We start from the raw sequence: 22,806 nt of genomic DNA, 5'->3' as shown, positions 1-22,806 counted from the left end.
AAGTAGTACGGATAGTTAAACGGATCAAACCTCAGAATATTTTCCTTGGTTGTTAAGTTCAAATTACTCGGAGAAGCACTTTTGGATACTTATACAACAACCTTTTCATGATATAGATAATTTATCTTATCCTCTTCTATGTAGTTATAATTTTGTCATTTAAAGGATTTTTGGTCGTAGTGTAGATATATAACCGAAAAAACTAAAAAGAAAGAGAAGTTCTAAGTTCTACATTGTTGTTTCCCTTACAAACCAAGAGAACCGATGCCTCAACTGCACGACGGATAGACGTAAGCAGCATTGCAAAGTTAGTGGAAAATGTCATCCGCAAACGAAAACAACACATACCAAGTACCAACTCTGTCTTAGCTCCAAATTTCAGAAAACCACCCAAAAGCACATACAGTGCAACAAAATCAGTGACCCATATTTAATCACCATGCACCGCATCATACCTTTCACTCCCACTAACACTAATGCTTTAAGAAAAAGATGGGTTATGTCTTTCGACAAATCATAGTTTGACACGATTATATAAACATGTTTTTTATGGTTTTAGCACGTTATATTTTTATGTGTCAAACTGTGATTTGCATGTAAAGAAGAATGACTTGTGTAAAGAAAAAATTATAATATGATATGTCCACGTATTATACATGGGTTGACAACGTAATTGACCTTACTCATTTTTAGGGTACAAGATCAACCACTTCGTCCATAACACGTGGTCTAGTTATACATAGTGGTGTTCTTAAGAAAATATACATAACTTGACATCCATGCCAAGTTTCTGCCTTCATCTCCATGTATTTTAACTTTCATGGTTCTCAATCCAACACTTTATTTGATGGCCTATAACCCTATAAATCCAAAATATATATGTTTCTAAAACAAGATACAAAAATGGCACCCACAACACTCTTTCTTATTCTTCTCCTAGTGCACATTTCCAATTCCAACACAGGCGATGCCACAAAACCTGCACCAAAATTCCCATCAGTTCTAGTGTTTGGCGATTCAACAGTCGACACTGGCAACAACAATTACCTCAAAACATTGTTCAAGGGCAACCATTACCCTTATGGCAAAGATTTCCCTGGCCAAATCCCCACAGGCAGATTCTCTAATGGAAAACTAGTGCCTGACTTTTTGGCCTCCATTTTAAACATCAAGCAAACAGTTCCTCCTTTTCTCGACCCGAGCCTTTCGGATAACGACCTCATCACTGGCGTCTGCTTCGCGTCGGGTGGATCCGGATACGATGATATAACCGCTGCTGGCGCCGGAATCCTAGCGTTTTCGAAGCAGATTGAGTTGTTCAAGGAATATGTAGCGAGAGTTAAGAGGACTTTAGGGGATAAGGAGGCAAAGAAGTTGATTAGTAGTTCATTGGTTGTAGTAAGTGCAGGTACTAATGACTTTGGTTTTAATTTCTATGACATTCCCACAAGAAGGTTAGAGTTCAACATTAGTGGATACCAAGATTTTCTGCTGAATAAGCTGCAGATATTTATTGAGGTAAATTCCCATCCCTTTCGCATGCATATTTTCACCTGGGATATTTTTTTTTCTTTTGAAAGGGCTAGCCTGATGCAACGGAAATGTTACTCTTTTGTGATTGAAATGGCATGAGTTCAAGTCGTGGAAACAACATTTTTGCAAAGTAAGGGTAAGGTTATGTACGATTAACATTTCTCTTCCCGACAACTCTCACCAAGCGAGAAGTCTTGTTGTCTTGGGCCGCACTTTTTCAAAACTTGAATTTGGATCTTTCAGAAAAATCTTAAACATGTGAAGCATGGTTACAAGAACCATTCTGTAACATCAGTTTTCCCTTCACACAGTGAAAAGATTCTAATATTTATTATATAAGATCACCGCCTTGCAGAAGATTCGCTTAGCCATTCTTTTTAACAAATCATAATCTGAAATCATAATCTGCCATATGTATGCATAAATAATTAATCAAAATCACAAAATTAAATGTTTATATACATATGTCAAACTGCGATTTGTATGTAAGATGAATAGCTCCTTCCACATCAAGACCCGAGTATTTTTCGTATTATATTGAACAGGTAGTACTTTGATGTGTTTTTATATCTGTATATATGTAGGAACTGTATAAGCTTGGATGCAGAAAACTGGCAATAGCAGGGCTTCCTCCAGTTGGTTGCCTTCCCATACAAGTTACTGTAAAATTTGGGAAACCAAATGATGGACGATGTGTGGATGATGAGAATTCAGATTCCCAAATATACAATCAAAAGCTTGTAAAACTATTGCCCAAAATTCAGTCACTGTTGCCAGGGAGCAGAATTGTTTACGTAGATGTCTATGAGCCGTTGATTGACATGATCAACAATCCACATAAATTTGGTAAGAAACATTTATATTAAATTATTTATCCAAGGGGTGGATTTGTAGTACAATATTTTACATATGTTTTTGTGGGATCCACTTCAATGTATTTTATGATCCGAACTGTCTATTTTTTTAGAACATCATTCATAGTCATAGATCATTTTCTTGCAAAAAATAAGACAAATCCAAAATCATTAAGGCATTCATTTGTAGTGAAGAAAATAGACAAATACAATTCTGCAAAGACATCCTAAACTCATAATCCAATGATCATATAGTATCAAAATTTGGTGATTTTTGGTAGACATAATTTTTTAGAAAAGACCTAAAATATAGACAGTTCAGATCATTAAAATACAATTCAAGATAGACCTCACAAAAACGTTTGTCAAAAATTATGTAAAAAAGTGATGCTATGGATCCGTCCCATTTATCTAAATTACACTGATATTGCAGACGTGCGTTAGTCTCGCAACTTTGCACCCCGAGTATTTTCTCTACCTCCTAGCCAATGTGACTACGATTAAGTCGGCAGAGCACATCAATACTAAATTTCGTATTTCTTTCTCATGAAGGTTTCGTGGAAACGAAAAGAGGTTGCTGCGGTACTGGGTCTGTGGAAGCAGGGCCTTTGTGCAATGCACTGACTCCGGTATGTGCCGATGACACGGAGTACTTGTTTTGGGATAGCATACATCCAAGCGAAGCAACTTACCAGTACCTCTCGAAGTACCTAGAGAAGAATGTGCTTCCCAAGTTTGCTTATCGTAATCAATCGCGGCGGTCGATTACTCGGTCCGGCCATCCCCATCGGGCAGATGATCGATACTGATAAAGCAGTTCCAGTTCCATACATTGTAGAGTCTTTTACTTTATCTGTATGTATAACGAAGTCCCGTTCGGGGAGCTTTTCAGACACGAAAAACTGGTTTCCGATCGACATCTTGGCTTCGACGTCTAGATATCACAGAGAGAAATAAAACTGTACTTAAACACAACCAAACATCTAGATTACAAAGCTTTCAATTCATAAACAAAACTTTCTGTAAACTTGTTTTCGACTACAAACAAGGCGAATTGTCCCTACCAGCTTTAGCTGCTTCACTTCCGGCCACTGCCACCGCCGGCGGATCCTCTACTGCCGCGGAATAGGTCATTGATCTTAGCTTCAATGCCCTCACTAGCATACTTAATGTACTTATCATGCCTTCCGATTTCTGGAACACTCTGAAACCTACCGATGAAGCTCTGATACGCTGGCAACACGATTTTGACAAGCGAAATTCTCAATTCGTCTCTGCACTGATCGTCGAAAACTACCCAATTGGACTGCGTTTTACAGATCTCATCGAAGTAGATGTTGAACAACTTGAGCTTCTCCTTCATGGACTTGACAGCAGCACTTGGCGCCAATGAGCCGCTATCGAGCTTCAACACTCCAAGCACCTTGTTCCATGAGCTTCTCTGGTAATTCACATGGTGCTGCCGGACTTTTGCAGTGTGTTTTCGGATCCAATCATCGCCCAATAGCAATCCCAACTCGCTGTCTTTCGCTTTCTGCACGATGTACCTCCCATTGTTCATCATGAAAACACAGCACAACGCAGAGTCCCTGTAAATCTTCGACTTGGCTTCCAAATTGCTCTCCAGAAGCTCCATAATCCATGCCATTTGTACCGACATGGACGAGCTTTGGTCATCAACCTTGGGTTGATGAGAGACCGCAGAACTGTCCTCGAAAACCTGCTCAAGGGTCTGGCGCGATCGGCAAGCTGCCCGAAGATAATTCATCACATATCGAGTGATTGGATGCAATCCGCCGCCAGGAACTGGAGTTTTCGCAGGGTCAAGACTGATCAGATTCTCCAACTCCATGAAAATGCCTCTGATCGCTTCGCCTAACCTTTTCCAAATCGTAATCGCTTCGTTCCGGAGAAACAAGCAGTACTGATCGGAGAACACTGACTCGAATTCGGGCATCAAATCCCGCAAAGTCTCGAACACGTCGAGAATCTTGAACAATCGCTCCGGCGATCGGCTTCCGATCGCCACCGCGTCGGCAAAATTCAGTATCTGAATAGTCGAGCCTCGGCAAACCTCCATGAACGAGAGGTCCGCGGCGGAGGAGAGGCCGTAGAAGATGCGATCGCAGAGTCGACGCTCGCTCGGAAAGAGAATCCGAAGTGCGACGTTTGCTGATTTGATCCACCGCTCGATTTCGTCCTCCAGGTCCTGCCATGGCGTCTTCTGAACCTCTTCGATGCTCAGCTTCTGCAACCCTAGCCTCGACAAGCTTTCTTCCAGGAACTCTCTCCGGCAGCTGGAGTACACGTGCGAGCACTCCTTTCCGAAACCCGCCGCCACCATCCGCTTCGCGATCTCATGGAGGTCGTTGATGGTTCCAGAAGGAAGCGCGTCGATCACGATGTCGTAGTCGCCGATCGGCTGCGCAACAGGGATCTGGTGTTCCTCACCGTCCCCGATCACCTCATCTTCTTCTTCTTCTTCTTCATCATCATCTCCCGAGTCAAACGACAACGCGCCATTCGACTCACCGCGAAACGCCCGAGTCAGTTCTCGGGACTCGGCGCCGCGTTCGACCAAGGATCTGAACTCGTCCTCAAGCCGGAACATAGCCTGCTGCATAAGATCCTCGGCGCCCGCCAGGCAGACGCCGACGGACTTGTCGTCGGCCATCGGAGTCCAGTCTCTGATGGTGACGATGAGCTCGTCGATCGAGTCAAGAAACGCCGCGGAATCGGCGGAGTCAGACCAGATTGAGTGGTCAGTAGCCACATACTGCAAGATCTGACGGTTCAGCGACTTCAGCGAAAGCTCGAGAGCAGCACAGCTCCGAGTTCGTTCGTCGTCGGAAGCCAATTTCTCACGAGAGAACCTGCCGTCGAAGTTGGAAAAAATCTGCAAAATATCGTCGGCCATATTATCGTTGTGGCCCAGAGTCTTGGCTATGTGGCGCGCCATAGCTAACAATTTCTCTTCGCCGTTCTCAGCCATTGTACTGCAGTATCAGAGAGTGCCCTCCAAGTGTTTGATTCGATGCCTCAGTGAAGATAAACTTTTAGGGTTGTGAAATTGAGAGGAAAATTGGTTTTAATTTTTGGGATTTCGGGATTTCAGAATATCAGAATTTCAGAATTGCGCTTTGGGTATTAACCAATAAGCAATAAGCCAAAAGCCAGAAGTTAAAAGCACTGAGGGTGGGCAGAAGAAGTTGAATAGCATTATTTAGGGGTTCTTCGCGGAAGGTGATTGGAAACACGCGGTTTGTGGTGGGGAATGGATGAAGATTGAAGAGGGAAAGAGCGAGGCAGGTTTTCGTCTGGACATTTTTGAATTATTTTGCTTTTTCTAAATTTCGGGACTACTAGTTTTTCTATATTTTTCATTTCAACCGGAACGGTATTCTAAATTATTCTAATTTTATGTACCAGAAGTTGAGCTTCATCTCATCAGAATTATTCTAATTTTGAATAGTTGGATTGCGGTTCAAGCTTAAACGCAGAAAAAACGACTGTGATCAACTAACCTAACTCGCCAAATGACTTTTTACTGCTTATGCATGGTTGGATTCTGGTCTGAGCTTAAACGCAGAAAAAATTAATGATCAACTAAGAGCATCCCCAGCGTGGGGTTTTGCTCGGGGGAAGGGGTCCAAAAGAAGGGCCCGAGGGCCGGTGGCTTAGCTCCAGCGTGTGGGAGCCGGATGGAAGGGGGAGGCCCGAGGGCCAGGCCCGTGAGGGATTGCCAGGCCTTGAGCCCGAGGTGGGGATGACGCAATGCTGACGCCAGGGTGGCGTCAGCGCATTATTTAATTTTTTTTGTGTCAGGCGCGTGCACCCCACCCGCGCGTGGGGGCGCGTCGCTGACACAAAAAAAAAAATTAAAAAAATAAAGTGTCAGTTACCGTTGGGAAGCCACGTGGCTTCCCACGGTGCGTTAGATCTTAACGGTCACTTAATGTGAACCGTTAGATCTCAACGGTAAAAAAAAAAAAAAAGTCATATTTAATATCCACCGTTCGATCTGAGATCAACGGTGGATATTAAAATGCTTTATAAATTAAAAAATAAATGAAAAAATAGTTTTAAAAATCTGAAAAGTTACTGTTGTGACACGTGGCACAATCTGGAGTGTTGGAATTCAAATTTTTTTATATCCAACGGCAGAGATTAATTAATTGAATAAAAATTTAAAAAAAAATTGTAAAAAATTCAAAAAAATTCAAAAAAAAAATCTGAAAAAAATTGTAAAATTTTTTTTTTTACTTCGGATAATGACACGTGGCGCAACGAGAACGATTAAAAATCTTTTCCGATATTACAATTAAAATTATTTTGTATTAATTTTACAAATAAAAAAAAATACTAATATTTTATTGCCTATTGCCAGGGCTATTGAAGTGTAACGGTGGAGATGCAAATTCTATTGCCAGGGCTACTTACTGTTCATTAAGGGCAATTACTGTTCATTAGGTGGATTGAATAGTGTATTGCCAGGGGGGAGGGCTCCAACGCTGGAGTTGCTCTAACGTAACTCACAAAATGATTTTTTTTCCGTTTATGCATGTGTTGTGAGTGACCCCACTAATTTTAAATTAGGTATAATAGATTGGATAAGAGGTGGGAATTAATAAAGGGAGAGAAGGTTGAATGGGAGACAGATTCTTTACCCTTTTGTTTGGATGTTTTTTTCATCATCTTTTATTTGTGCGGTTATGATTAAGTCACGTTAACATTTTATATTTTTATTTTTTTTTTATCTTATTATCTTTATAAAAAATTAATATAAAATATTAACATGACTTAACCATGATAGTATAAAATATAAAGAAATAGAAATGACATCAAACAGGTTGAATGGATATTTTGAGGATTGGACTTTATTTGGATTTGAAAAAAAATAAATAAATAAAATCTCACAAAGGAGGTTTTGGCTTTGGTGGTCAAAAGCATAACAGATGACTGGTTATTCAAAGAAAAGACGTCGAGTCCCACATCAGAATCTGGAAAGAAAAAAAAATCATGGGGTTTGCTTTTACTGTGTGCTCTCCTTGCAGTCGGTTTGAAAGTGCTTTTGCGTTCAGAAGAGTCACGTTGACGGTTTTAAAAATAACAAAAACTAAAAGCACTTCCGAATGCTTTTTTAAGTGTTTATAATCCATGGCAAGAATGAAAATAGCCGTCTATTCTTTAAACTTTCTATTAATATTTTTTTTTAAGATTCTATTATTGCTATAGACGAATTTAAACTACATTAATGTACTAATTATATGTTTAATTGATGACTGCTTAATCAATTTAGTATTTTTTTAGTCATGTAGTTTCTACCTTATAAAGTTTTTGAAAGTTTTCACTAGTATCGACATTTTCATAAATGTGCATCGATATTTTCATAAAAAATATATATATTTAAACTGTTGATTCAAAATCACGTGTAAAGTTTTGAAATAAAATTGTTATCATCACTCTAAAAGCACTTCAAACAAAGACACATAAGAAACTTCTAATTATGGCAAATAATGCATTGAGTAAACATAGAAATACATTGAAAAAACTAAGAATGGTCACAAGTTGGTTTGGTATTGCTGTGTTTTGAAAAGAAAAAAAAAACTACTGCTATGCTGTGAGAATAAACTTATTTTTGTTGCTTCACGTTTTCAGCTTTTTTTTCACCAAAAACTGTGAAAATAAGCTATTTTTAAGTGTTTACCAAACACCTTTTTTAGCTCAACTTTTTTTTTATAACCACTTTTTATAAAAGCACCTCAGTACTAAACCAGTACTATACTACTGCCCGAATAACATTTCCTTTAGATGTTTGAGAACAAATAGTGTACCTGTAAAACCCCACCCCCAAATTAATTTGTATTTTCACTTTGTCCTTGAAACTTTATAAAAATGTGCAATTAGATCCCTTATCCTAATCTAATTTGGACCTCCATCTGGATTTCCTCTCTCCCTCATGTTGCCACATGGCAGCCCACTAACCTTCACCCTATAGCTTTCCTTCCTCGAGATCTCTCTCGCAGCACTCACTATCTTCCCTATCTCAAATCTCACTAATCTCTCTTGCTCTCACCCTCCCCGAGCTACCCATACACACTTTCACTCACCACACCCAAACCCAGTCACCACCGCCACCTTTGTGGACATCCTTCCCATCTCCCTCGTCATTGTGCAGCACCAAAGGAACTGGTGCAAAGGTTCAAAAACCCCGGTGAACTCTTGTGAGTCTCGAGGCAAAATCCGGCCACTTCCCGACCATCACTCGTCATGAAACAGGTACCAACTCCTTCCTCTCACCTCTAACTTCATTTTGGCACCTAGATCGAAGTCTAAGGTGACGTTTTGATGATGACCGGAGCTGGGAAAGCTCCGACGTCCTTTTTTCCGTCGAACCCAGACCTTTTAGGCGTGTGTAGAACACGGGCCTTAGGCCCATTTAAAACCCAACCCAAATCCTTTTTATTTATTTATTTTAGTTTTATTTTATTTTTCTAAACCCAAAACCTTTTCGTTGGGCCAAGCCTTCAGCCCAAGACCAAATGGGTTTCAGCCCGTGAGCTTTAAAACCCCAAACCCTAAGTGAGGCCGGCCCTTGGCCCAATCCTTAGGCCGGGCCTTAAGCTCAATACCCTAAACCTAAAGCTAAACCTTAAGCCCAACCTGGCTAAACCACTAGGCCCAAACCCATAGGGCCCTAACCAGCCCAACCCAAACCCTAGGACCCAACTCGGATCCAACCCTAAACTAGTCTGACCCGTTGACTTTGACTTTAACCGGTCAACGATCAACGTTGACTTTTTGGGTTTCGTCTGGAACCCCTCCTAAGCTAATTTCGACATCTTTAACCTATTTTTTACGTCCGTTTTCCCAAATTAAATTGTTGGAGCATGGTTTTGTTGATTACTCTTTATGTGCTTAGGTGCAATTATTAGCAGTGATTTCGTTATTCCTATTTCGTAAGGCTCTATGACAACTGAGTATCTGTGAGTAGACCCCTTCTAAAATGCATGTTTTATTAGTAGAAATGCATACATGAAAAACATGATTTACTAAATACGTTTTATGAGAAATTGATTATCATGTTATAATGAGCTTATTTTGGAATACCATATTTTCTATCATACCCATGTTTTGTGTAGGATATCTGATGGATGACGATATACTATTTAGAACATGTTTTTACACACTTCTTTATAGGATAGATGATGGATGACTTTATACTATGAAGATGTTTTTGAGATATATATACCTATGTTTGGAAAGACTATATTCAATGTTTTTGTGCGTACCTAATGGTCACTGTTTTGCTTGTTTGGCAATGATATTTATATTGGCTTCATGCGGGGTGTAGGTTGGGCATGTTTGGCAATGATACTTATATTGGCTTCGTGCTAGGCGTAGGTTGGGCCTGTTTGGCAGATGAAGAAGTGTTCTAAAAGGCCTGTTTAGCAAATGAAGGATTATGATTGAATAGATATTGATAATGATACCACTAGTTAGCACTATATACGAGATATGTTTTGTGAAGGTTTTATGGCATGCTAGGGTTTTCGGAAAACCTACTACATATTATGATATCTATGTTTTTATAAAACTTTGGGGGTTAGTATGTTGATAACTGTTTTTATTATATATATATATATATATATATATATATATCAATTTGGTTCACTCATGTTTGTTTTGCGCCCACTCAGCATATAGGAACGAGGACTACGATCTGACGTACGAGGCATTCCCATACCAGTGACATCGTGCTATCTTCTCTACTTTGACTACTCTTGTAATAGCATCTTCTGCTTGTAATTTGATTTAGAATATGCTTTGAACATGCCATGCATTATCATTTGAACTCATTGTTGGCAATTGAATATTATTTATGTCTACATTCTATTATCTTGCTACAATTTAGGTGCATGTTCTTAGCATTTGCATTCATAAATGACTTGCGTCACCTTTGGGTGTCGGCCAACACGTGGCCATCTCGATGTCCCGAGAACATTAGGATCAGGGTGTGTCAGTACCCCTTCTTGTACCTTTGAATTCAGAAAAAAAAATTAAAAAATAAAACTTATAAAAACATCACTGTGACAGTATCTTATTGCTTGGACGATGCAATACTTATGGTCAAAAGGCCTAATCTGTTGCGGCTTATGCATACAGTGTGCCACAATTGATATAGCTAGAAAATCAAACAACATGCCCAACCACATACAACCATCCAATATAATATTCACCAGTCGATCCCCAGATCAACGGTCTCGGATTCTTCACCCCCAAATCTTATAAAACCATCCCTTTTATCTCTGAAGAAAGAAAAGTCGTCACAGTCTTCTTTCAGTCATCTCTGTTCTCCCAATCTTACCCCTGAACTTCCAATTATTTACAACAATGTCTTCGCCTTCCCCGATCCAAGTCTCGACCCTAACAGTCCTCCCTCCAGCAATCCCAACATTCCGACACCAACTTACTCTCATTCCTCTGACCCTTCCTCATGCCCATCGTCGCCCTCTCCCGCCACACTCTCTCCAACAGCCGCCCCTGGACCGAGCTTATCGACCACACTGCCTTCACCAAGCTGACCTTGCTTACCGATGTCGCCTTCCGCATCTGCAAAAATGCCGCCTACTTCTGCGTCAACTACCTCATCGTACTCGTAGCCGTACTCGCCTACTCCCTCATCTCCAACCCCTTCTTTATTATCATCCTCGTCTCTCTCACCAGAGGATGGATCTTCCTCTACTCGCGCCGATCGTCAGAGGAACCGCTCATGATCCTCGGTTGCACTATCTTAGAAACCCAAGCAATGTTCGGGCTGGGCGTGGCGACGCTGATCATGATCTTAGTAACAAGTGTGATGTTGCTACTGCTAACGGCGGTCATGGTGAGGGTTGGGATCATTTGTGTTCACAGAGCATTTAGAGATCCCGATGATCTGCTTCTGGAGGAAACGTAACCGTTGGGTTCTGGAATCGCTTCGATTTTCGGTAGGGCCCCTTCGTTTGCAGAGGCAGGGTGCCAGCATAATGTCACGTGTCTAGCATGTGATAAGTGCAAATCCGAAGTCGTACATACTACTTAGCTAAAGATGAACCTTCCCCCTTGGGTCAGGTTACTTAGAAGAAGAAGGAGAAGTTTTGTTACAATCGTTCTAAAAATTCCCACGCCTAGCGTGCTTATGTTTAGACCTGCTTAAGCGTATGTCTAGTGCTTAAGTGCCCATTTAGTGTCCGTCTAAATTCGTTTAGGTATATGTTTAGGTCACGACTCTTATTTCTACAAAAAATCGATAACTTTCATTTTGCATTTTAATTTTTAATAAAATGTAAATACTTATTGAATGTCTGAATAAATACACATCAGTGCATATTCTGTTTTAATATTTTATAATTTATATTTCGTTTTATTTTACAATTTATGAAATGGATCTCCGTCAGGATTATTCATTCAGAGCCTAAATCATAAGAGAGATGGAGAAGAGAGAACTTTGGGTGAAGAGACAGAACCAGAAAAGAAGAAGAGAGGGCCACATGATAACACGTTAAAAACGAAAATAATATTACAATTGATTCCTAGCCACATGATGTAAGTGGATGGCCAGGATTAGACATTCAGAGGTTTCGCATAGTAAGATTCAGAGACGATTCTAGTCCCCAATATAATTATTTGTTTTTTTTTTTTAAGTATAAACGGACAATATATAATAATTTACTTAAATCCGTCTAGTTCGCCTAAACCCTGTCTAGGCGCTAGGCTTCCTGATTAGGTGCCTAGAAGCCTAGGTGCAATGCCTCAGTCTGCCTCCTGACTAGTGCTTAACGTCTTTTAGAATCTTAGTTACACTAGGAATATTATTCATTACTTTGAGATATTTGATCGACTTCTCAAAGTTTGCAATTTAATTGGTTATTTTGGTGGCAATTTGTATTTGAATTTTTGCTTTTAATTCCATGAGGCAAAAATCTAATTATTTATTTTGCATAACTAAAAGATATGTTAAGGAAACTCATGTACTTCATAGTTGAACGTTAACTTCTGTACTAACATTATAAAATATTGTACTCTACATAGAGGCCCACTTTCTAAAAAGTCCCTTCAGCATTTCTCTAACAATATTTCAACATTTGAAATAGATTTCACCAAAGAAAGCCAAGGGTCAACCATTTCGAGCATCGATTTAGGTTTAAAAACTTCGATAATAGGTTTTAAGTATCGTACTTTTTCGCAATAAGCATCAAACTCAACTTTTTTATAACTTAGAACCTACAAATAGAATCCAGATCGAAGAAAATTGAGTACAAGTGAGGTGTTTTTCGACACTAAAAGCAAGACGTCTTGCACTTAGCCGGATTGATACATGTAGTTTTATAGATGAACAAATAGATATATAGATAACAATCCAGTTTCTTCCAATCATCCAAAGGGGACATCCTTGATCACAGGTAGGGATGGGCAAATACCCATTGGTTACGGGTAACCGCGATTATCCGCCTTATGGGTAACTGTTTAGATAAATAAACGGTTATGGGTATAACTGTTTACTCATGAAATTTAAATGGGCGGTCATGGGTATTACCCACGGTTATTAACGGGTACCCATTTAACCATTTATTTTAATATATGTAAAACTAAAAGAAAAAAAAAAGTTTCTAACTAGGTTTAGTATCCTGAGATATATTTGGTTATAAAAGGCCATATAATATATATGCCTCACTTGAAAGAAAAATATAGTTGATGGAACGGGGTTAATGTTTAATATATGTGATTGAATTTGCTAAAGCACTAGAGTATTCAACAGTTTTGTTTCGGAGTCTTTTGGAGTTTTGACCAATTCAAGATAATGATTACGTTGAGTATTTAGAAACATGTTATTATCAGATGATGCATACTTATATATATTATCAGAGTTGTTAGAGATTGAATTGAAACGAGAGTCATGTATTATTCTGTTTATTTTCTTCACTAGTATCAAATAAGAGAAATGAACGTAAAGAGGGACAAAGGAGGAAAACATGATTATTACTTTCTGCTTTTCATATTTTTGTACTACCCATACGATACAAGCATACATATCTTTTAATGCATCTAAAAGGCTTACACACCAAAACAATAAAAACCAAACTTCTACTATTTAAGCAATATAATTTTGACTTCTATTCTTCCACTTTCCACCCTTAGCCATATGTGGTTGTTCTTTTTATGTGGGCATTCACACCAATTTCACAACAAAAATCATTACTTGAGTATTTATAGTCTCAACAACTACTAATGTTAGTGAGAAACAATTCAAGAATTAATTACAAAAAACAAAAGGGAACTTTAACGAAAAGCTCCTGGTACTGTTCACTTTAACGAAAAACAACATTTTTACATTAAAAAGTCAATCTTGGTACTATTCACTTTACCCTTATTTTGTCCTTATCGTTAAAACTCAAAGTTTTCAAGTCATTCTCATTAGTTTTCCTAAAACAAAAAGGCACAACTTTGTATTACTTGTAGGGCAAGTAACCACATTATTTTTGTTAAAATGGCATAAGGTACGGAGAAATATCATCACAGTAATTCCCAAGCCTATCTTTTCTCCTTATGCAACTGCAACCCCTCTCTCTCTCTCTCTTTCGTTCAGTTAAATTTGGGCCACAACACATTGTTAAACACGCTCCTAACACTGAGCTAAGGAAATTAATGCTTGTTTACTACAAAGCTGTTCACAATATTTATCAAGCAATCTAAGTAATCTATAAAACATGGTTTCAATTTCAATATTTTTCAACAATGATTGCATGAAACATTCACTATGAAGCATGAACTCTAATTTTACGTTTTTCTTTTTTCTTTTTCAAATTATAGATTCAGCTTAAATTTATTGTTCTTATAATTGCTGGTGAATTGAATATGCATGAATAAGAGAAGAAAAAAAATGGGATTTTTCAAACCCTACACGCATGGGAGTCGTAGCTTGAAGCCGCGTTGCCCGAGCCACCAAGTCGTTCCTGCTCCAAAACTCTAAGGCCCAAAACAAAGCCGTTATACATCACATTTCTTATGGACCTGGACTGCTTGTAGTTGACCCGCAACCCAATTGGGCATATGCACCAAACCGTCGCACTTGTTTTTTTATTTTATTTATGGCCTTGTTTTTTTTTTGGCTCGGATGAAATAAAAAGCCCATGGGTTATGCCTTGTTTTTCACTTATCCTTCTTAGCCCAATAATTAGGTATATAATCTATTAATGCATTTAGTTCTCCTTTGTTGTCTAGCAACCCAACAACCATTCTTTTGGGCCTACAAGCCACGACAGCCCCATATTTTGGGTCGTCACTCATTCTTTTCACACATAGGTCCCGAAACTATTCCCGTTCACTACATATGTATATTGTGTTTATTTGCAGGTGTCATGAACCTAGAGTTCGTACTTAAACTCGAACTTGAAGTTTTGAAAATAAGTGCTATAGAAATTCAAAGTTTCATAAAACAATACACCCATAAAACTCCGGAGTTCTTTTAGGTGATTTGTTAGGATTACATGTAGATGATGCTTTTAAAAACAACTGTAAAATTTAGTTTGTGCAAATTATTTTATTGTCCAAAATTTTATTTTCTGATAGAAGACAAAAATATTTTTTCACCCTCTTATAGTTAACAAAAAGAGTTTCATTAATATGTGGTTTAAATTAACTTTTTCCTTACAAATCTATTATGTGTAAATGAACTAACTTGAAACAGGTCCAATTTTATGGAAAGAGATCCTCTCCGGATCCCTTCCACTAAATCCACCCAATCAATCAATTCAGGCCTTAAAATTTGATCCAGTGGTTACAAACAGATGGCCCCTTTAAAAGTTATAATAACTTTAGCCGTTGGACTAAATTTCAAGAGTCCGAATAAGGTGATTGGGTGGATTTGATGGAAGAGATCCATAAAGGATCCCTTTCCCAATTTTATGGCCTAACAATTAGATTAGTCCAATTTTTAGTTATTTTTTAATTTAGGTTCATGAATAGGACTTCATGTGTCAGCACTTTTTATTGTTAGGTTGATACTTTGTATTGTGATTACTATTTTACTCTACTATAGCTATTCAATGGAAAAAGGAAAAAAAAAAAAGAAAAAAAAAATGATACGATCGGTACTTTGGTAGCTATTCTCCTTGAGAATAATCGCTCAAAATATAGCGACTGATTCCATTAAAAGTCGCTATCTTCATACCGATCCCTCCCTTTTCAATGTTTTTTTTCAGTTTTTTTATTTTTTATTTTGTTAATGTTTCTTTTATTTCTCTTATCATAACAACAAACTATCATATTCATGTTTTTCAAAATATATTTTTTCTGAGCAAAATATATTATAATTCATTTTTAAACACGTGTAATCAATGATTTAAAACCTAAATTTAAAGATATTTTTCTATTTTCTCACTTTAAGAATCAATAAAAAATAGTTTCAAAACCTAATAATCGGTAGGATCACGTCCAAAGGTTTTGCAATATTTTCCTTAACTCCAGCGCAAAATACTTCTTAAAGCTAAAAATTTCAATTTTTTTTTTTCACAAAAAACTATGTAATATAAGTCAAAGTTAGAGTCATTCTATTCGTACCACATATTTCCTAAAATTAATTTAGGGCATTTCCAAAATTTTGGACACCTATAAATCTTTTGGGGGGCCTCGCTATTAGTTATATTATTTTTCTATTTTTTTTTCAACTCAGGTATCCTATTAGTCGGCATAAACCCAGATTTCAGCTGATATTTTACAATCTAAACTATCTATCGTATAAGTACTTTTACAGTCTAAACTACATGTCATATAAGTACTTGTACAAGCTAAACTACCTATCATATTATAATATTAGTCAGCATAAACTTAGATTTCAACTGATCTTTTATAATCTAAACTACTTATTATATAAGTACTTTTACAGTCTGAACTACCTGCCATATAAGTACTTGTACAAGCTAAACTACCTATCGTATTGTAACTACCTATCATGGTGGAATAAGTAATTTTACATGATTCTAATAGTAAGACGTAGTCCTCCATCTTGGTAATGTTAAAATCCCCCAAGGCTAACACAATCAATGTCAAAAGCCTCTTGAGCAATTACTTACATAAGACAATCAATGTATAATGCTCGCTAATCATGTAACAAATACCAGCAAAAATGAAGCTTACTGTTGTAAATGACTCAACGAAAACATGCAAAATTACTTGCAGTTCTCATAGCTTCATGCGAATTCAAATTCAAATTTGGATACTAATTTGCAGGAATCACGAGGAAAATTCAAAACAGAAGTCGGATAGAGTTTTTAATGAAACGATGAGATTAGATGAGTAACTTTTTATTTTTTATTTTAATACAACGATATATTTTACATTAAAGAAGATGAGAGTTTTTTTATGAAATGATGAGATTTGATGTGTAACTTAAAGTTCCATGTTAATTATGGAAGAGTCATGATAAAACATTCAACGCAGTAGGTGCAATTTTGTTTTCAAACTATGGACACTTTAATTGCTCTACTTATTAGACCCTACCTATGACTGTGCAATACATTAGACCCATATCAATACATGCGGATCATGATCCTTTCCTGAGTAAAGGGTGAGGATTCTCCTGACCAAGCCCATCGGGACGTTAAAATTTTATCCAACGGTTACAAACAGGGGGCCCCTTTAAAAGTTATAATATTGTAGCCTTTAGATAAATTTCAACGGCCTAATAAGCTTGGTCAGGAGGATCCTCACTAAGGATGAGCAAATACCCATTGGTTATTGGTAACTGCCGTTATCCGCACATTTAAATTTGACAGTTACGGTTATGGGTAATCGTTTAGATAAATAAACAATTATGGGTATAACCATTTCCCGTGAAATTTAAATGGGCGGTTATGGGTATTACCCGCGGTTATAAACGGGTACTCATTTAACCGTTTATTTTAATATATGCAAAAGTAAAAAACAAAAAAAATTAGTTTCTAACTAGGTTTAATATCCTGTGATATATTTGGTTATAAAGGGTCATATAAAATATATATATATATATATATTTATGCCTCACTTGAAACAAAAATATAGTTGATCGAACGGGCTAATGTTTAATATATGTGAATGAATGTGCTAAAGCATTAAAGTGTTTAACAGTTTTGTTTTGGAGTCTTTTGAAGCTTTGAGCAATTTAAGATAATGATTATCTTGAGCATTTAGAAACATGTTATTATCAGATGATGCGTACCTACACACACACATATATATATTTAATTGGTTTCGAGTTTTCAATAAATATTTGTCCTCAAAATTAGAAATTGATTAAAAGGCTTGGATCGATGAACATATGCATACATCTTGTAAAAGATTGACCGTCAAATAATTGGGAGACATCGCATATATTCATAAATAATATTGCCGTTAATATAAAAATACATGTTAAATGTACTTATAAAGGTATTTAATAGTTAGAAAAAAGAAAATTATGACAAATTTCTTTTTAATTTTCAAGTTGTTCAAAAAATAGGTAGACGGGTAAAACTAAAAAAAAGTAAACAGGTACACAGTTATGGGTAAATGGGTATGCTGATATGAGTATGGTTAACCGTTTATAAACGGTTATGAGCATGGGTATACCCGTTTATGTAAATACCTAACGGGTAAACGGTTATGCGGGTAAAAGCTTAAACGGTTATGGGTAAATAACTTCGGTTACCCATCTGTTATAACCATTCCCCATCCCTAATCACAGGCTCAAACATCATATTCAAAACTTATAAAACAACATATAAACATCCTCGCCTTGAAGAGCAGGAATTTTGTTAGGTTTCATATCACAAAACTATCTTACAACGTCATTTCGAACAAATTAGCAAACGAGCAACAATGAATCAGATAACAATTGAAGCCAACAGTCGAGAGCCGAGTACCGGCTCACATTCAGAAACTCATGGATTAAAAAGCTCCACATATCAAACAAGTAGCAAGCAATTTACAGCATCAACTCTAAAATCGTGTGATTATCTATCTAACAGATACAACTTTGGGAAGGTTAAAGTTTATAAACTACCCGGAGCTCCATTTTTATCGTTTTATTCTAATGAATGTAATGCAATTTACTATGAAGTGGGTATCAATATAAATATGAAGAAAAAAAGAAGTGAAAATTTCATTTACAGACATAAGGTTCAAGGGCTCTCTTTCGCATACGGACTGGTCTCCTCTGCAACATTTGACCACACATTTGCTATCTTTTCGGCATATCCCACCTGTTAATTGTACAACACAACTATTCGTTACATGGAAGCGAAAGCGGAAATAAAGAATGTGCAACAAAAGAGAAAGCATTCAAAGACGGACTTGCATACGACACAAGAACAATGATGCCAAAAGAATTGACATTTAAGAGTGTCCCAACAGCAAATCCACTCTTGGCTAAGCCACCTACTAGATATACTAAGCCTCTCTCTCACAGATGCATTCAGGTCATTTACCCAAAGCATCCCTTAAGGCCTTAACAAACAAAACCATCCACTAACTCTCATTACTCATAACAAGAGGTAAACGAAATGGTGAAAAGCATGCACAAGCACATTCACAAGGAACAATTTCCAAATTCTGTTTAACATTTCTATCTACCGGGGCCTTTCAGATTATCCATCTCATAACACCGGAATGACATCAACGAAAGACAAAAGTAGCTTACATGCAGACTCTTATAGAGAGCTATAACTATCCTAGGTGAACAACAATGCAAGCAGTAAGTACCTGATTATGCACAAATCCCTTCAACATGTTCAAGAAGTCAGTGTGCCTCTCGTTGTCAAGTCTTTCAAGTTCACTCCTGTTATTTTCCTGCATTTCAACAAAATCAAATCATTCTAAGTTCTGGTGAGGGTACTGACAATTAAATAGAGATATTTCAACTATATAGGGAAAAACAGTATGCCTTTAGAATATTTCCAATATTATGTAAATGTCAAATATACATATAGATCCATTTGCATCTGCTGAAAGGGCATCAAAATTTCACCGGGATTAAAAAAATTGGATAGCCTTTATCACAAAGGGACAAAAACAACAGGTTTAAGAGATCAAATGGATGCAATAGTTTGTCATCTAAAACTGAAACACTGAAACAGACACATCAAAACCAAATGTAATTTATGCATATTCAAATTTCTTAGCAACAAAACATGCAATGGTGGTCTGTAACGGTACAAGATCATTTCAGGTACTGAATAACACAAAGTTTGTAAAGAAAAAGAAACTTGGTTTCCAGAAGCATATACTTCATCCTACACATGCAACAACAACAGCATCCAAGACCTACACTACTTAAAACCGTTCCTCATTGTGAAGAACAGGCTCGGTGGTGGTGGCTTACAAGATTAACTAGTACCCTCATACAGGTGCAAGGGTCTGGCTAGACCTCACATACATCACATCACATCACCAGACCAGAGTCATAAGCCAAAAGCAATGGCCGACAGCAACAAGAAATATGGCAATGTTGCCGCCAGGTATTGAGATACCATAATAATAAATACGAACATTACACTACCTAGTTTTTGATAACCCATGTAAACAACCAAGTATTAGTGATCAAAATAGCCATATGACATTGTCATCAAACACCAAGTGTCATGTACTTCAAAATGTTGTGAGCTTGTATGCTATATGGTTATGCGAATGCTATAAGGTTATCACTTATCAGATTACAAACCAGAGTGAGTAAATTCCTTGAAAGGAGTGAGATTAGACACAGTTTAGGGTCAATAATGCAAAGCACACGAAGGGGACAGCTACACATAACGTGGGAGAAGCACTGGAAACAAACATGAGGACCTACGATTTAACAAAAGAAATAACTCTGCATAAAGCTAAAACAGGGGCAAACACTAGAGCCTTTAACTAGCACATATGGGAAAGATTATCCTTGGCAGTAGTACATTAAAAACAATTTGAGGAGTATAATGGCACCTTGATCCGCTCATATTCTCTGATTGCTACATTTTTAGCATCCTCGGTGACTCTTATGGTTTCATTTAACTCTTCTAGCTTGCGAATCCTTGATTTGTCACCACCAAATATTTTATTGGATTGAACTTCAAGTTTTTCGGCTCGTGATTGCAGCGAACCCAATTCTGATAGAAGAGTCTGCACTGTCAACAGAGCACTTGACCTATCTGAGAATGCACCGTTGACAGCTAACATTAGCCCGAGATATTCATGAAATGTATCCTGCAACACACATGGTATGAACAGTCATTATTACAATTGATGGGTTTCCTTCTAAAGAAACAATGAAAAACAGCTGAAGAAAATGTACCACACACATAAACATTACTAACCAAACCAATTTTATAGTTCCAAATACAATGAAAAACAAAAGGGTTACAAAATTACCAAATGCTTGACGGTTTGAGCATTTAACTCCCGATAGAATCTGCTGGCTTTGACTGCAGCAGTTGCCACATTCTTCATGTCGGCAGCCCGCACTCTCTGAGAGCTGAACAATGGCCTCCTCGTTCTCAAATTTGGTCAGCTTAATAAACGCTAGTCCTAACTCTCCCAACGTCTCTCCCATGTCTTGTTGAGCTTTAACAAGTGATTCAGGCCTATAAATCAAAGCAATTGATCACTTTAAACTGAAATATACACACATAACACATAGATATGTTCACTTCAGTACACATTACCTGCTGAGATGCATTGCTGAGCTGTTGCTCCAGCTCGCTCATCTTCACTTTCTTTTCTAAAAACTCCTTATCCTCCTCCCCCACCAGCGGCCTCGAAGCTCCCCAATCATTAGCTACAGACTGCTTCAACTCCTTGAACAACCTCAACAAATCCCTGCCGCCTTTCGCAGGCTGAACCACCTCGTGAGGCGCCAGTACCGCCCCACTCTCCCCAAACAACTGCTTAGGAAGCTTCACCGCCCCATCAAGCATCCTAGACGCCATATCAGTGGTTAATGCCAGGGGAAGCTTCCCCTGCACCTGCAAAAACACCTTCAATTCATCGCTTCTCTTGATCACCGGGTGCGAAGCCAATCGCCTCAAGTACTTCTCCAACGCCACTCTTCTCTGCTCCACGAACTCCTGTTTCTGCATCACCTGACTCTCCACCACGCTCTTGTCCGGCCTTGGCGGTATAAAGAACCCTCTGTACGACTCCGCCAACCGGTCCGATAACGTCACCACGTCCCGAAACCGCCGCCGGACACCGAATTCCGATCCGCCGAAGTCCGGAATGTTCGTCCGAGTCTTGATCAGGTACGTGACGTATGTGTTAGCTCCCGGAACGATCGAATTCGCGCCTTCCTGCTCCTTCTGAGGATTCGAGACCGTGATTTTTAGGTACTCGGAAGAGGAAGACGGAGATCGCGAGAGAGAGTACGAGCTCGAGTTGTCGGAGCTCTTGCCGGGGCTCTCGATGCCGTTGATTTCGGCGGCGGTTGCGGCATCGAAGGGGCTGAAGGCCACGTCGGTGTACGAAGGCGTATCGAGGTACGTGGAGTTATCAGGGTCCGAGCTAGGGTTTCGCAGATCGAGATACGGTGAGGGCGCAAAAAGGGGATCGGCGTCGGCTGGCGTTGTTGCGGTGGTGGTGGCGGAGGCGGCGGCGGAGACGATCTGGGAGGAGGACGGCGACGACGAGAGGGGGTGTGTCGTATCGGAGAGCGACGACATGGCGCTGCGATAATTCGAGTACGATTTATTGCCATTCAATTGACCGTAGAGGACGAGATCCTCCATTTCTTCTTTGGGCGCGTGGAGGTGGGCTTCGTCAGAGCCCCGGTTCTCAGAGCCCATCATCTCGTTCCTTCACCGGAACAAAACCGATAGGAGAAGAAGAAAAGAGTTGGAGGAGGAAGTAATTAGTCTAAGAATTGAGGGGCATTTAGGGGTTTTTGGGGAGTTGCAGAAGTTGGAAGACTTGACTGGAATTTGGCAGAGGTGGCAGCGTGGGGAAGACGATCGAATGGGGAGGATGAGGGCGAGGGAGAGACACGTGGGCATGAAGGGTGTGCCTACCGCTGAGAAAGAACGATAAATCCGTGAGCCAAAAGGACGGCGGGTTTAGTTCGTTGGATTCGGGACCTTTTGAATGGGATTATGTTTTCGGGTTTGAAGTGTTGCGGAGTACTTGTTTTTACTTGAACTGGAATGTCGAATGACGACTTGCTTTGAATGGTTGGATTTAGTGGCATTGCTATAGTTGGTTTTTCTTCTTTTTTCGGGTTCACAGGATATTTCAGTTTTTTCGGTATTGTTATAATAGTTTTTTTATATCTTTTGAAATCAGAAAAACTTACAAAGATATTTTAGTTTTTTTTGCTACAATCGTGTGATTCACTAATGTCAGGAATTGAGCTCAAAACGTGCTTTATGAATACATGCCATGAAATTCATTTTCAATCACC

General features: G+C 38.5%; 4 protein-coding genes and 1 long non-coding RNA gene across 5 annotated transcripts; 2 read left to right on the top strand and 3 right to left on the bottom strand.

Moving 5' to 3' along the window:
* Positions 1 to 611: 611 nt before the first annotated feature.
* Positions 612 to 1,169, bottom strand: LOC125468554. Its single transcript, XR_007250969.1, has 2 exons — positions 1,048 to 1,169; positions 612 to 979 (listed from the first exon to the last, which is right to left on the bottom strand). It is a non-coding gene; the product is annotated as an uncharacterized LOC125468554 (long non-coding RNA).
* On the top strand, positions 880 to 3,196 carry LOC103935275 (GDSL esterase/lipase At2g30220). The gene is made up of 3 exons (XM_009345038.3): positions 880 to 1,518; positions 2,118 to 2,379; positions 2,940 to 3,196. The coding sequence occupies exons 1-3, from the start codon at positions 880 to 882 to the stop codon at positions 3,194 to 3,196; spliced, it is 1,158 nt and encodes a 385-aa protein (XP_009343313.2).
* Positions 3,197 to 3,247: 51 nt separating this feature from the next.
* On the bottom strand, positions 3,248 to 5,941 carry LOC103935274 (exocyst complex component EXO70B1-like). The gene is made up of 2 exons (XM_009345037.3): positions 3,452 to 5,941; positions 3,248 to 3,321 (listed from the first exon to the last, which is right to left on the bottom strand). The coding sequence occupies exon 1, from the start codon at positions 5,377 to 5,379 to the stop codon at positions 3,466 to 3,468; it is 1,914 nt and encodes a 637-aa protein (XP_009343312.2). The 5' UTR covers positions 5,380 to 5,941; the 3' UTR covers positions 3,248 to 3,321; positions 3,452 to 3,465.
* A 4,943-nt stretch (positions 5,942 to 10,884) lies between these two features.
* Positions 10,885 to 11,346, top strand: LOC103935273 (PRA1 family protein B2-like). The gene has a single exon (XM_048564514.1). It carries the CDS (start codon positions 10,885 to 10,887, stop codon positions 11,344 to 11,346), a length of 462 nt encoding a protein of 153 aa, XP_048420471.1.
* A 6,933-nt stretch (positions 11,347 to 18,279) lies between these two features.
* On the bottom strand, positions 18,280 to 22,563 carry LOC103935271 (sorting nexin 2B). The gene is given in 6 exon segments (XM_048564704.1): positions 18,280 to 18,646; positions 19,146 to 19,232; positions 20,361 to 20,621; positions 20,787 to 20,897; positions 20,899 to 20,998; positions 21,075 to 22,563. Coding segments are annotated over 6 exon segments (1,764 nt in total). The 5' UTR covers positions 22,199 to 22,563; the 3' UTR covers positions 18,280 to 18,565.
* Positions 22,564 to 22,806: the final 243 nt, after the last annotated feature.

This window comes from the organism of the source record quoted next, unplaced genomic scaffold (genome assembly GCF_019419815.1).
Source record: "Pyrus x bretschneideri cultivar Hongxiangsu unplaced genomic scaffold, Pyrus_bretschneideri_v1 Contig39, whole genome shotgun sequence".
NCBI lineage: Eukaryota > Viridiplantae > Streptophyta > Magnoliopsida > Rosales > Rosaceae > Pyrus > Pyrus x bretschneideri.
Note: the sequence above shows the minus strand (reverse complement) of the source record. Positions and strands in the feature narration are given on the sequence as shown.